Raw genomic sequence first — 13,408 nt, forward strand, 5'->3', positions numbered from 1 at the left:
ATTGAGTCCCACAGCTTAGTCTTAGAGAGCAAGTACAAGTACTGAACCAATGCATTAAGGTCAGTTACCTAACCATCTTTGCCTAAAGCAAAAGCAGAGGAAAGTGTACCTAACAGCCACCGCCTGTTGACAAAAGAAGAAGCATCTCTGGAGTGTCTTCTTTCAATTTTTCATTTCAACTTTCCTATAACCTTATTTTTCATGCAAATGAAAAATAAAAGCTGTTTTAATTGACAGTACAAAACATGGAACCTAAACATCCTGTACCAAGCAGTAGGAAGAGACAGTAAACTTACAAGAGACAGGGCTATGCTTAATTCAAGTTGTGCAAATATCAAACCCAGTCTTGGCTGTGGAAGTTGCATTTAAAAAAAGCAACTCCAAACAAGTTATGTACTGATAAGGGAGGCTGGGATGTGCTCTTAACCAAAACTGCACATTTTAACATTATAAAATCTGAGACACTCAGTATGATTGTACCTTCTGGTGCCAATTCTGCCTTCATTACAAAATGGCTTAAAATTACTAACAACTTTTAGCAATGATTTAAAACCCTGATTTTGCAACCTACCTCTCCCTGTGGAAAACTAAAAGCGAAGTGAGAGGAACACTAAACCTTTTAACAAAAATTACCTCAAAGACTCCAAAAGTATCAGAGACAGACAACTCCAGACCAACACTTAATCGTGCCAAACACAGATCAAAAATACTGCGTCTGTCCCTGCAGCACCACTGTGAGGACAGGTTTATTGAGATTAAAGCCCTGTTTTTACAGTTCTGAGGAGGAAGTTTTGACACAATGAAGGAAAATTTCAAAACATTTTTCTCATCCATATTTCTGGGATTTGATTCAGCTTGAGCTGTCCTTTAAGCACAATGGCTCAGCTTCTACTTTCACAAAGTAGCTGAAATTAACCAATAAAAACTACTTTAACAAACTTGTTATAAACAAGAGAAACATGAAGAGATCTCTCTTCCTTAGAGATTTTATGAACTAATTCCTCCCATCCATGGGAGGAACATAACATTCTAAGCAGTGATAAAGTTCAAACATTTGTGAATCTGGGCTCTGACTCACAACTTTGAAAGAGCTCTCAGTCCAACACCTTCATTAAACACTTCACTATGTGTCAAACTAATGCCGATCTCCAAATAACTCCTAATAAAATTCCCTATTGCCTTTTGAGGAGTAAAATAGTAAGCTAGAGAAGAAAAAAAAAAGTAAGCTTTCTGACACAGAGTAGGTGAAGGACACCACAGTGGCAGTACTTAACCACTCTTACTGCTGTAGGGATCACATGATCTATTTGCAGTGTATAGCTCCACAGAACAGCCTCACTTGCTAACCAGAGTTGTTTTTTTCAGCTAACATTTGCTTATAGTCACTTTCTCTAACAAATGTCATATACACACTACATTTGACTATCACCATGGGCAGTATGCTGCACAGAAATGCATGGCCATATTTCTGAATTACTTATATACTTTTTATTGCTAAGTTTATATTAAGTCCTTACCCATTTTTAGACAGTTAATGTTCCTGTTTCTGCTGAGGAGATTCAAAGTTCTCTTCCATTATTAAAAGAAACCTGCCTGGCCAATCCAACAGCCTCATTCCAACCTGTTCACCTGAAGACAACAGAAAGATTTCCACACGTTAGACAGCACCTAACTCTACGTGGAAAGTAAATCAGATAGACCAGTAAATCAGTATATCAGCATACATTCACAGTTATACACCTGGTATCTTTGTGCAATCAGAGTTTGGCAAAACAAGTCAAGCGTTACAACATCAGTGAAACTTAAAGAGGGAAGAAATGACTAAGGCTGACAAGAGCCGAATGCAATCCCAAATACACTTCATAAAATTTGCAAATCAGTCATTTCCAACTCTTATCTCTCTTAAGGCAGACAGTTCATGCAGGAAGGTCAAATAATGTTTTCAAGACATTCATTTCAGTTTTGACACTGTCACTAGAAGTATGAAGCAGAATTCTATGCTGTGACTTAATCTAAGGCAAAACTGTCTGCAAAAGTCAACGTAAAAAGATACCACTCTTAACAGCAGTCTAAAGCCAACAGTACTTTCATTTTTTCATGAAAATATCTGCTAAAAGTGGGTAGCTGTGACTGGAAAACAAAAAACCAGAAGCAAAAACAATGAACTCAGGCAGTATATATTGCAAACTTGTATGCAATGGAAAACAAAATGAAGCTGTCTTATTGCAAACTAAGTCTCAAAACAGTTTAAGGGTTTCTTTGTTTCTTTTTTAACACTCAACTTTCATTTCCCAAATCAGGATATCATGCATCAATGAAACCATGTGGAGTTTACATTCAAATATACTTTCTTATTCATTCTGTATAGATCCAAACAACAAGATTTTTCTTGTTGTGGAAAGCACAACAAGCACAACGACATCAGCTGTAAAATGTTTTTCATGTTTCAACACTACTTACAATGTTACCTCATATAAACAAACCACAACAATAATTTCTCTTTGTATAATTAGTATTAATACATACAAGAAAAAGCTTACACTTCTGGGGGGGAAAAAAAAACAAAACAGTAAGATTTCACATTCATCATCCAAAAAACCAAAAATCAGAGTAAGAATTTCACATACATAGTTTCTGACAGGCATTGGCCACAACTGGAAACAGGCTGATCTTTTTGATGGATCAGTGACAGGAGATATGCTAATAAATGCAGCAATGAGCCATCAATACAGTATGTGTAAGTAAGCTGTTAGCACATAGAGCCTGGAAACAGGGTAGAAGAGGGGAACAAAGACAGAACTGTCCACAGAGAAATGCATTACTATATTCTGTGGTATGAGAGTTTGATGCTGAACTTATTGCATACCTCCTTAGGAATTCCTTTGACAGTATCTTTCCAAGAACACATTAATAACTCTTATCTGCATTCCTATTCACTTCATCCTTCAATTTTTAAGATTCACTGAATTACTTGGAATCTATTTTTCATCTCACTCAAAATACAAGCCAACAGTTATTCTGAAATCACCCTGCCTGGCACTCTGCAGAATAACTTTTCACTCTATAAACCGAATGCAAACCTTTATCAGTCTGAGTTAGTGGAGCAACGCCAAACGATTCCAACACCTTTTCCCCCCTGCTTGGTGCTCCCTGTACTTAGTACTACATGTTGTAGTGCCTCACTGTAGCTATGTAATATTCACTTCCAGATGGTGGCCCCAGTGTAAAGTATATCTCTACATACATGCTTTCCACATGCAGAAAAGATCCTATGATACATTCAAACTGAATAACATACTTTTGTTTTATTCAGGCTCTTTCGGTGTTAGGCCACGTAAGTTGCATGTAAAATACACTATTTTCTATAAAGGCATTCCATATTTCATTTTCCCCAAACACTGGGAGACAGGCACAAAGCAATCTCATACTAGAAATATGAGAGAGCTAGTGGCTGAAGTCACTGGAATCTATTCTGCTTCAGTCACATCAAAGAACCAGGAAGGACTCCACAGGAGCCAGTACAGAGTTACACTGGTGTAGAACAGGAATGAAAATTAAATTAAAACCATTCATACTGAAATCACACTCTAGAGATTCCTCTGTCTGAAGAATCCTTAACCCAAATTGTCTGATCTATTATACATTCACAAGTCAAGGTTTGATAAGATTGTTTCAAGGGGACTCTTTCACTCAGCTAGGGATGTTTCAATCTGATTGACCAAAATGCAATAAAACAGTCAATATGCTTCATTATTTATAAGGTTATTAGTGCCAGCTTAATTAGAAGATGCTCATCAGTCCTCCTACCACTTCTGCAACATGAACAACAGTTTTATCACCTCTGTTTTGCTAACAAAAGAATTCATACAGGAATTTGCACCGCTTCACAACCAACCAAAGTGACAAAAGACACACGCTGGCGTATTTGCAGCAAGGACTGCCCTCCAATACAGCATGTCACCCACACAACTGAGTCCAGCATCCAAGTCTCTTCTTGTTCACATCAATTATAAACTTGGTTTATTACAGCAGATTTTAACCTCTTCATTTGCAGAGATAGTAAGAGGGAAAACAGTTTTCAAGAATGTGTGGCTCAAATTAAGAGTTTGAATGTTTTCCTCATCTATCTCTGACATTTAGGCCCAAAGAAATCTCAATCATTCTGCAAAAAGGGAAAAAGGAAACATGAACATTCCCTCACTATGAGTAATAGCATTCTTCTCAGCCTGCTCCATGCTAGAGTGAATCTTCATCTGTATCAATGTCACTGCTTGGTTTGTTCAATCTCTCAAATTCTTCTCCATCCTGCAAGAACCAGAAGCAGGAGAAAACAATGTGAACAAAAGTGAACTTGTTATCAATGCATAAAGAAAGGAGAGAAGAAGAAAGACTATTTTTAAGCAATCTCTGTGATGTCAACACCCAGTAATTTATCTTTTACAAGTATGTTCAAATCTTACTCTAGTACACATATGCTAATAAATGACAACCTCTTTATCTTCAATGCTTTATTCTGTAGCTTGATCCCTGAAAAATCTTGTAGCCCACCATCAGGAAACTTGCACACATAGTATTCTTTGTTTTTACCGCATACGCTCACTTGTAAATGCTAAAATAAATAGTTTCAGGTACAAAAGAAAACCCCACATACTCTTCATTAAACAAGCATCTAAAAAGGGCACCATTTGTAAGTTTTAGAAAACATCTGTTGGAAGCTTAATGTTTCCTAGAATTAAATGGAGACAGCACTCTCTGCTGGTTGCAACATGTATTACAGACATACAGCTGTCCACAAAGAATGAAGCAATTCCTTCCCCCTTAGACTGACTTCTCAGCTCAGGTGAGTTAACTGGGATTCTTAAGGGCAAGCTCTCTGTGCCATATTAGAGTTATCTAGGCTACAGTTCAACTTAGGGAAGGGGTAAAAAACAAACAAACAACACACAAAAGGCCCTGGAGAAAATGTTGTGTAAGAAACAATATTAAAATGTCTACTCCAATGTTACCATTGTGTCTGTTTGTATCTTTGACTGTTATGACAGAAATAATCTTAATAACAAATACTGATTTCTTCATGATGTGGGCTCAGCTACACAAAAATTTCAGTTCTACTTAAGTATTGTTAGTTTCCTGGCATCGATTCTAATTTCTGTATTCCCAGGGCCAGCAATATCCTCAACAGAGAATTTGCACAAAGCTGAAGTTGCTCACAGCACAGTCACTGCAGAAAAGCATTGTTTATCTGGGATTTATGAATTGAAAGAGTGTGACATGCAAAGCAATATTCAATCCCTTTTGAAGGCTTTTGACAAAGAACACGGATTTTGGTGTTTCAGTAGATGAGTGATTTCAGTCCATATCCCATAGCGTAAATAGAGGGGAAATAAGAAAAAATAAATAATTAAAAAAAAAAAAAAAAAAATCAGAGAAGACAAGCATGGAAAAGCCTTACCCCACTTGACCTCTCCCATGTATCTCCTTTGAAGAGCTTGCCCCTTTCCCTCATAGCGGCATATTCCAGGCCTCTCGGTTTACTGGCATTATAGATGAATATGGAGAGAAGCACTACAGGAGCTTCCAAAAAGAACTCTAAAGAAGGCCTGAAGTCAAAGATGACAAAAGACACAGTAGTGATGATGACAGTGGTGATCTGAGCTGTCATAACATGGAACATATTGTCTCGGAACTTCAAGATAAAGGCTACAGACAACCCCAGGAAAGCAGTGACAAATATGAGAGCCACTGAGAAGATGTTGTGCCCATAAAAGAAACCACAATTCTCTATTTGCCTCCGGTCCTTAGCCTGTAGGCCCAGCATCAGTCCATTGAACAACACTCCAAAGGCATACAGTTTGCTGTTCTGTGTGAAGATGCTTTCACCAAGCTGATCTCCATCTTTCAATATCTTTTCATTGTAGATGTTAGCCAGGGCAGAAATGAAACACTGCACTAGAATAAGCAGATGCCCCAGACTGAGTCGTAGAGGTTTCAGTGCTCCTGCCATGGTACTTGTAACATTCCACCGGAAGGTGGGAAGGAATCTTGGTGCTCCACAGCTACCATTTTCCATGCACGTTTCCTCCGGTCCAGCAGAAAAAAGGCAGTGGTTAGATGGGCTGAAAAACATACTGTGATGGAATCCATGCACAGCCAAGCTTTGCTGATGGCCTCCAGTTCCTAGTGTAAGGGCGACGATGGATAAGAATAAGATAACCAGAGATGCCCACTGTACCCAAGAGAGTTTTCGCCTAGGAGCAGACAAAAAAAGCCACGAACTTTAGAAACATGGTCACACAAATTCAATGAGAACAAACCCTAATAAAGCACACACAAAACATCGTGCTTGACTACGTTTCCTTATCTGTGGCATGATGAAAAATCTTGATTTTTCAGAATCGAAAGGAAAACGCCAAAACATAACATACTTTTTTATGGCAAGGGGATCCCAACTTGGTGATCGCAGAAACACAGAATAGACAATAAACCAATGTAGAGACAACAAAAGGAAAATCTTTCAAGATTAAGTCAGTTGTAGATGCTGGCTACCTAACAACTAAAATCAACTGCTGTCCTTGTAATCACAGATTGTAATCACAGAAGGATTAAAAAGAAGTCAGACATTCCAATAATGCTCTCTCCAATAAACCTTTACAGCATTTCATTTTTTCCCCATGATTTTGTACATTTTTTACATATTTTATGATGGCAGAAATGTAATGTACAAGGCCTAATATCTTATCTGTTGTAACTACTCTCTCACTCAAGCAAGTGAAACTAGTTTGTTGTGGCGGGAAAAAAAACTTAAAAAAAAAAAAATCAAAATTCGGAAGATTAAACAAACTGTGACATCACAAGAGATATAAAACTAAAGAACTGAGTAAAAGCACTTTGGCCAAACTACCAAATGCATTTTCCACAGGTGTTAATATTCCAAAAGAGCATCTTTGTTCAGACTTCACCACAAATAACTTTTCAGGTAGTGTATGAAAGCTAATATCCTTTTCCCTATCACATGAATAACAAAGAAGAGACTTAACCTATGCAAATAAGCAGAAACACACCAGGGCAGGAACAATATTACTGAAAACACGTATTTCACTCTCATATATCTCATCCTTTCTTGCTAGATTACCTTTACATTCCTTTAAGAGTTACATTGGTCTGAAAAGATGTACTGCTCATCATTAAGTATGAGATTTAACGCACAAACGAAGATACATCAACCCAAACCTTAAGTCTGATCATTCAACAGCTATCACTTGCAATCTGTGACAGGTGACCATACGTGGAGATACACAGGAGCCTCTGAAAACCTATTATTTCCAACACCTTCTTATGTAGAACACAAAGCCATTTCTCTAAGATGGTAGAGTTGCAAGAAAACAATATTACTGTTGCTATCATACAAAGAAAGACTGTAGTGTAACCACTGTATCTAGGCTAGAAAGACAAAATTTAAAGTTTTGTTCACCTTATTAAGTACTACTTACTTTAGCACTATCCTGAAGAGAAGAGCTGTTGTTATAATGACAAAATTTGAGAAAAGGACAGCCATTGCCTAGAAAAAGAAGAGGAACAAACTCATAATTCAGACATGTTGATATCAGCCCAACAACTTTCAGTAATACCTTACAGAAGGGAGACTAGAGTGGAAAGCATCACTCTTGTACTGAACCTTCTTTCCTTAACAAAGTGGTAGGATAGCATAGCCCTAAAATAACATTGGAGCATCATTTCAAAGTGTCAAAGCAGACAACGTCAGCTGCCCTTCCTTTGTTCACTATTGCTATAACTCCATTGTAGAAGTCCACCAGATTGGTCAAGAATGATCTGCCCATGGTGAAGCTGTGCTGGCTCTCTCAGATCACTTCCTCATGAAACTACGCGGGGTCTTAAGTAAGCTGACACATGACACATCTGCCTAAGAAATCACAGCCTCATTTTATGCTTCGTGAAATTACAACTCAGTTAAAAACTCATGTTAGGTGAAAATTATGGAAGAAAATAACAATGAATGAACAGATGGAACTGGAGCTGGTAGAAATCACTCTGGAAGAAGGAGACTTAAAACTGATGTACAAATGACGTGCAAAACAATGGCTGAGCTTTTGACTGAGACAAAAACATCTCTGGTAACATTAATACAACCCAAATCAATGGAAGAATACTTAAAGTGAATTAATTCTGAGTTGCTCTATTCTGAGGCCACAGGGGACATCAATCTCACATAAGTACGAATTAGAAAACAATTTACAAAAGGCCACCACACTAATGGCCTACATGCTGCCAGCATTACAAGAAAAGCCTGTAAAAATAAGTCTACCAGTAATATACATTAAATACTGAAGAATAACCGCAGTTACTGCTGAAGCTTCAAGAGAAAAGACCTCACCAAAGCAACTCTACAGTCAAGATGCCTGCTCACCTAAGTATAACATAGTCCAAAGCCTATTTAGTGTCAAAATTCACATGAAACCAAGTGTAGCCAGGCATGGCTGCTTTCTTTCGGGCATCTTGCATCTGCCTTTTCACTCTGAGGGTTTTGCAATTCCATCAAGATATTCTACCTTATAGGTATTTGGTTACCTCATTTACTATTTCTGTCTGGTTAGCCATGATGGTGTCACAGTCTTATCTACCCATCAGGTAAAAACTAAAAGACACTCAGAATTCCAAAGAAAAGTAACTCTAGTGCACATGTTCTGAGGAGAGAGAAAAGTTTTACATGTGAATGCATATGGGTGTGTGCATGCAACACAAAATCTGCAATGCACATTTAACAAGAGATTGCTCTAACTCAGCCAAATCAAACTGTTTAAGAAAGCAGTAAGTATCGTGTAGCCTTTTAAATATCAGACTTTGCTATTATAAATGCTATAGCTGAATTTCCTTCCACCAATCCCCCCCTGCAAGAAAGCAAAGAACACAAATAAAATACCATCTACTAATGTTAAAATACCAAATTACAAAGAGTTACAGAATTAGGGGGATTATTCATTTTAATCATTTTTTTTCAGCCAGGTCCTATTCTAGACTCTGTTCTGTCCCTACCAGAAATGCACATCTAAAAGGACATTAGTTTAGAGAAGAAATCCTGAAAGAGAATGAACAGAAACAGTTAAACAGATTTTTAATGGTAAAAAAAGAGTAGACAGTATCTTATAGCAAGCAGTAACCATTTGCTTCCATGAAATTTCAAACTGATTCTGTGCCAAAAGGTACTTTAGAATAAAGAGAGAGAGAGAGAGCACAATAAAACCACATTTCCCAAGTATACATAGATTCATTCAGAAGGCTGAATGCAGCTAGAAAAAAAAAATATAAATGAAACATGTTAAACATAACTAAGTCCCATATATTGTTATATAAAAATAAAAAGTAAAAAATTGAGAGCCAAACAGTTCTATTCCTTGCCTACTCACTTCCCATTACACTTTTTTCACTTAGTGGGATTACATTTATTTGATTTTCTTTGGAATTGTTGAGGAAAGAAAACAAGTCAACATGTGAAGTCATGTAAATAAAGTGGCAGAAGCCACACAGAAAAGGGCAACTTAAGCATCAGCAACATGTGCAAATGCATTGTGAGAGAAATACAGAATTGAAGAAGCCAAAGATTGGAAAGCACAAAAACCTGCCCCTTACTTAAGGAATTCAGCCTATTCCTAACTCACTTAGGATAGAGAAAACTCACAGAAACATTCCTCTACTGAGAGCTGTAGAACTGGATCACTGGCAGGAGAAAGGATGGTCTAGCTGTTCAGATGACTCATTTACCTGCAAATCTTGTACTGTCAATGTAGCAATTGCTGATAGCCTACAGTCAGTCTTGTCAATTATTAACACACTGAAAGATACTTTAGTCAGTACAGGCATACTTACTGGCTGGAGGTAGGACAGCACATAGAAGACAATCAAGTTGTCCAAAAAGTAAAGAAAGGCAGGAATTGACCATTTCATGGAATTACAAAAATTCTTCCAGGAAAGACAGCCAAATGGATGATCTAAGCAGCCCTCTGGAAGGAAAACAAATCAATAGGAGAAGCAACTTTTTTATTATCAGAAGTCCATTTTGAAGCCCTGTGAATAGTCACCAGCGTTCTCTGGCAACACAGAGGACAGCCCCAAGGCAGAACACACAGCTAAAACAGAAATCTAGTGTCTGTAAGCATTCACATCCTTGCTTCACTAAGGAAACTCTGAAGGAATCACAGAATTGTAGGGGTTGGAAGGGACTTCTAGAGATCATTGAGTCCAACCTGCCTGCTAAACCTGCCAAAGTAGGTGCCCTACAGCAAGTCACGAAGGCAGGCACCCAGACAAGTCTTGACTATCACCAAAGGAGATTCCACAACTTCTCTAAGCAGATTTTGCTAATCTGTCCACAAGACAGAAACCTGAATTAGGGTTTCTCAAGTGGTTTCTTATGTGAGAATTAAAACCAGGAGACAAAACTTGCAATCTCTAGCTCTGCTCTCCTCTTTTTTTTTTTTTTTTTTTTTTCCTTTTGCCATTTTGTCTTGTTCTGTTCTAGGGCTGAACAGAAACAGCCAAAAGATGCTTAGAGAATCCTTTAACCCTATCAGAGTATTTCTCCACTGGTGCAAAAACACATCATAATCATTCTTTGAGGACCAAAAAGCACTCCAGAAAGCCCCCACACAATAGTCACATCAGTATCAGCTGATTATCAATCTCATTTAGATTAGAAATAATGACATAGATGGAGGATCTGTTCATTTAGCACCCAAAGGGTAGCCAGTAACAAGCTTCTTTTCAGTCATGTCTTCACAGTGAGGCAACTCCTATTACCCTAGCCCAATGCTGTGCTAAAATTTCAAAAAGATTAGATTGTCTTCATTACACTTTCTAACTCTACTCATTATCCTTATTTCTGCTATCATACAAACAACTTGAGAACATCTGAATTTAATGGAAAAATTAGAGTTATAATAAGTATGGTTATAATTATGAATCAAAGACATAATTCCAGAGAACATTACTGTCAGGACTTCATGCCATTACATGTGAACCTATTAGTGGGAAGGTAAAAAAAAAAAGATATGAAGTATAATAAATCTTAGCAAGTCAACACATCTTAGTTACTTGAAACATATGTACTCACCTTTTTTCTTAACCCATAGTGCCAATACCACGCACAGGAACAGTTTTACTACTTCAGAACATATGTTCACTGTTGTAGGAAGATAATCATACTTGTTATCTGTGGGATTCAGCAAATTGTAAAGAGTACACCATCAGATTCCTTTTGCATTCACAATTGGAAAAGGAAATACTTTAACCCCTTCAGTCAGGATTAGACCCCCTGCTCATAAACACAAAGTGTTAGCACTCCTATTACAGATAGTCAGTTTTTGACAAGTCAGGTGCTGTTCTAGGCTGAAATCTTTCCTCATTTGCTCTCAGTTTACAGTACATTTTTTTTGGAAGAACTAACCATCATTTTTAAAACAATCAAACCAGGAAATATTTTCCCCCCCAGAGTGATAGAGTATGTTTTCTTAGTAGGAGAAAGCTTCCAGGATGATATGACCTACTTCGTGGATTTTATCTTTTCTTTGACAGCATATTTTGCTAACGTTTGCTAAAAGGACAGCGTATTTTGCTAACATTTGCTCTAAGACAGCTTGCACACCACTATACCACCTTCTCCTGAAGGTGCTGTGAAACAAATAAACTGGTCATGCACCACCAACAGTGTCTGCACAGTTTAATATTTGGAAATCAGCTATAAAGTAATCTACTGTCTCATCTTTTGAGGCTAATCTTCAACTGGATCAGATATCTTGCAACCTCAAATTGTTATTCTACGTTAGACACAGTGAAATTTATGCCTCAGTTTATGTAATGGAAAACTAGGTGGAAAACTAGGTTTTGGGGTATCCATTACACCTGAAATAACAAATCTTATTTGAAGTTCATTACGTTTATTGTCCAACAATACCTTCATTAGCAGAATATTTCATCAGAAGGATTCGACTCGAGCCCAGAGCAATGAAGACTCCTCCAAGTAGAAAGGTGTAGATGGTTGTCTTGGAGCAAACTGCAGAGCGACGACAGCACTTGCTCTCCATTCTGCTGCCTTGCTGTCAGTGCCCTTTGGATGACACAACACACATATGCTATAAACAGTACTTCCAGAGGCTGATATGGTGAGGTGAAACGTCTGCCTTTTATTGCTTTATTTCATCTCAAACAAAATGGTTTGTGTTGAGAACTATAATTGCATGCTAAAATCAACATTTTATTTCAAATGAGGGCCAGCCAGGGGGAAATAAACACCTCACATACACAGTGATATCTATGGAATGCTCACCAGCTGAACAAGATAAATGTTATTATAATGTATAATGCATAATTATAATTATACATGTAATTCTATAAAAAATACATGTAATATTATAATTATAATGTAAATGTATAATAATACATTGTTATTTCTCCACAGAATTTTTATGTTTGAATATACATGTACGTGTATCACAGAATGGCTGGGTTAAAAGGGCCCATCCAGTTCCAGCCCCCGCCGCGAGCAGGGTTGTCACCCACCAGACCAGGCTGCCAGGGTTCCATCCAACCCGGCCTCGATCTCTTTCACAAACAGCTCCTGTTCCCGATCGCAGCAGACAGAGTTGCACAGGGCCGCCCGCGGCTCATCCGCTACCAGACGCGCTCCGGGCGGCTGTTTCCGCAGTTCAGCCACCCGCTAACGAAAGACGGAAGGGCGGCGGCCCCGGCACCGCCAGGCACCGGCTGTCAACGGTCTCTCGCCTCGCGCCGATCCACCTCAGCGGCTGCGCCTCAGCCTCGCGGCTGCGCTCGCCGCTCTCTGCCACGTCTCCGCCTCGCGGGCGCGGGGCAAGCCGGGCCGACAGAGGGCGGCTGCCGCCGAGACGGGGAACCGGGAAGGCGCATCCGACGCTCGGCTCTCCCCGTTCTGTTCCCACCGGCCTCGGCCGTAGCCCGTTTCAGCTCCCCGCCCCACTGCACTCAGCAGCCGGGCACCGGGCACGGCGACGCTGCCGTCAAACACACCCGTCGCCGGTGGGGAACGAAGACCGCGACCCTGTCCCTAATCCCGCTCGTTCTCTTCCTCTCCCGGCCCTCATCCCCGGCACCTTGCCCCTCTCCCGCTTCCCCGCCGGCCTCACCTGCCGGGGCGGAGCCGAACGGGGCGGAACCCTCCCCGAGACGGACGGCAGCGCGCGCCCCGACTGCCCCGACTGCCCCTCCTCCGCCGCCTCATTCTCCATGACAACTACCCACGTGATCCAGGCTTACTTCCGGATTTCTCTCCCCACCACGTGACGCATACGTTTATTTTCGGGGACGCGTGCAAGAAAAGCTGCCGGCTTCCCGTCTTGGTCTGTGCCTGCGCGTGCGCACA

At 39.5% G+C, this 13,408-nt stretch overlaps 1 protein-coding gene across 6 annotated transcripts; it reads right to left on the reverse strand.

The window, feature by feature from the left end:
* Positions 1-2,421: 2,421 nt before the first annotated feature.
* SLC35A5 (solute carrier family 35 member A5) lies at positions 2,422-13,384 on the reverse strand. Of its 6 annotated transcripts, none has more exons than XM_052665738.1 (7): positions 13,284-13,384; positions 11,966-12,118; positions 11,126-11,224; positions 9,883-10,016; positions 7,491-7,558; positions 5,453-6,248; positions 2,422-4,305 (listed from the first exon to the last, which is right to left on the reverse strand). In XM_052665738.1, the coding sequence occupies exons 2-7, from the start codon at positions 12,093-12,095 to the stop codon at positions 4,237-4,239; spliced, it is 1,296 nt and encodes a 431-aa protein (XP_052521698.1). In that variant the 5' UTR covers positions 12,096-12,118; positions 13,284-13,384; the 3' UTR covers positions 2,422-4,236. The 6 variants fall into 6 exon arrangements, with proteins under 6 accessions (XP_052521698.1, XP_052521717.1, XP_052521692.1 ...); XM_052665757.1 differs by having other exon boundaries at positions 13,288-13,345; XM_052665732.1 differs by having other exon boundaries at positions 13,173-13,292.
* Positions 13,385-13,408: the final 24 nt, after the last annotated feature.

Source organism: Tympanuchus pallidicinctus, unplaced genomic scaffold, assembly GCF_026119805.1.
Source record: "Tympanuchus pallidicinctus isolate F22 unplaced genomic scaffold, pur_lepc_1.0 scaffold10, whole genome shotgun sequence".
Classification (NCBI taxonomy): domain Eukaryota; kingdom Metazoa; phylum Chordata; class Aves; order Galliformes; family Phasianidae; genus Tympanuchus; species Tympanuchus pallidicinctus.

Bases quoted from the DNA above. Each gene is read 5' to 3' on its own strand.
- SLC35A5 (XM_052665738.1), bottom strand. From the start codon at position 12,095: ATGGAGAGCAAGTGCTGTCGTCGCTCTGCAGTTTGCTCCAAGACAACC. The intron at 10,017-11,125 runs GTGAGTACATAT...TTTTCCTTCCAG, and splicing joins ACTATGGGTTAAGAAAAAAG to AGGGCTGCTTAGATCATCCA. The intron at 4,306-5,452 runs GTAAGGCTTTTC...TGGTTCTTGCAG, and splicing joins CATGGGAGAGGTCAAGTGGG to GATGGAGAAGAATTTGAGAG.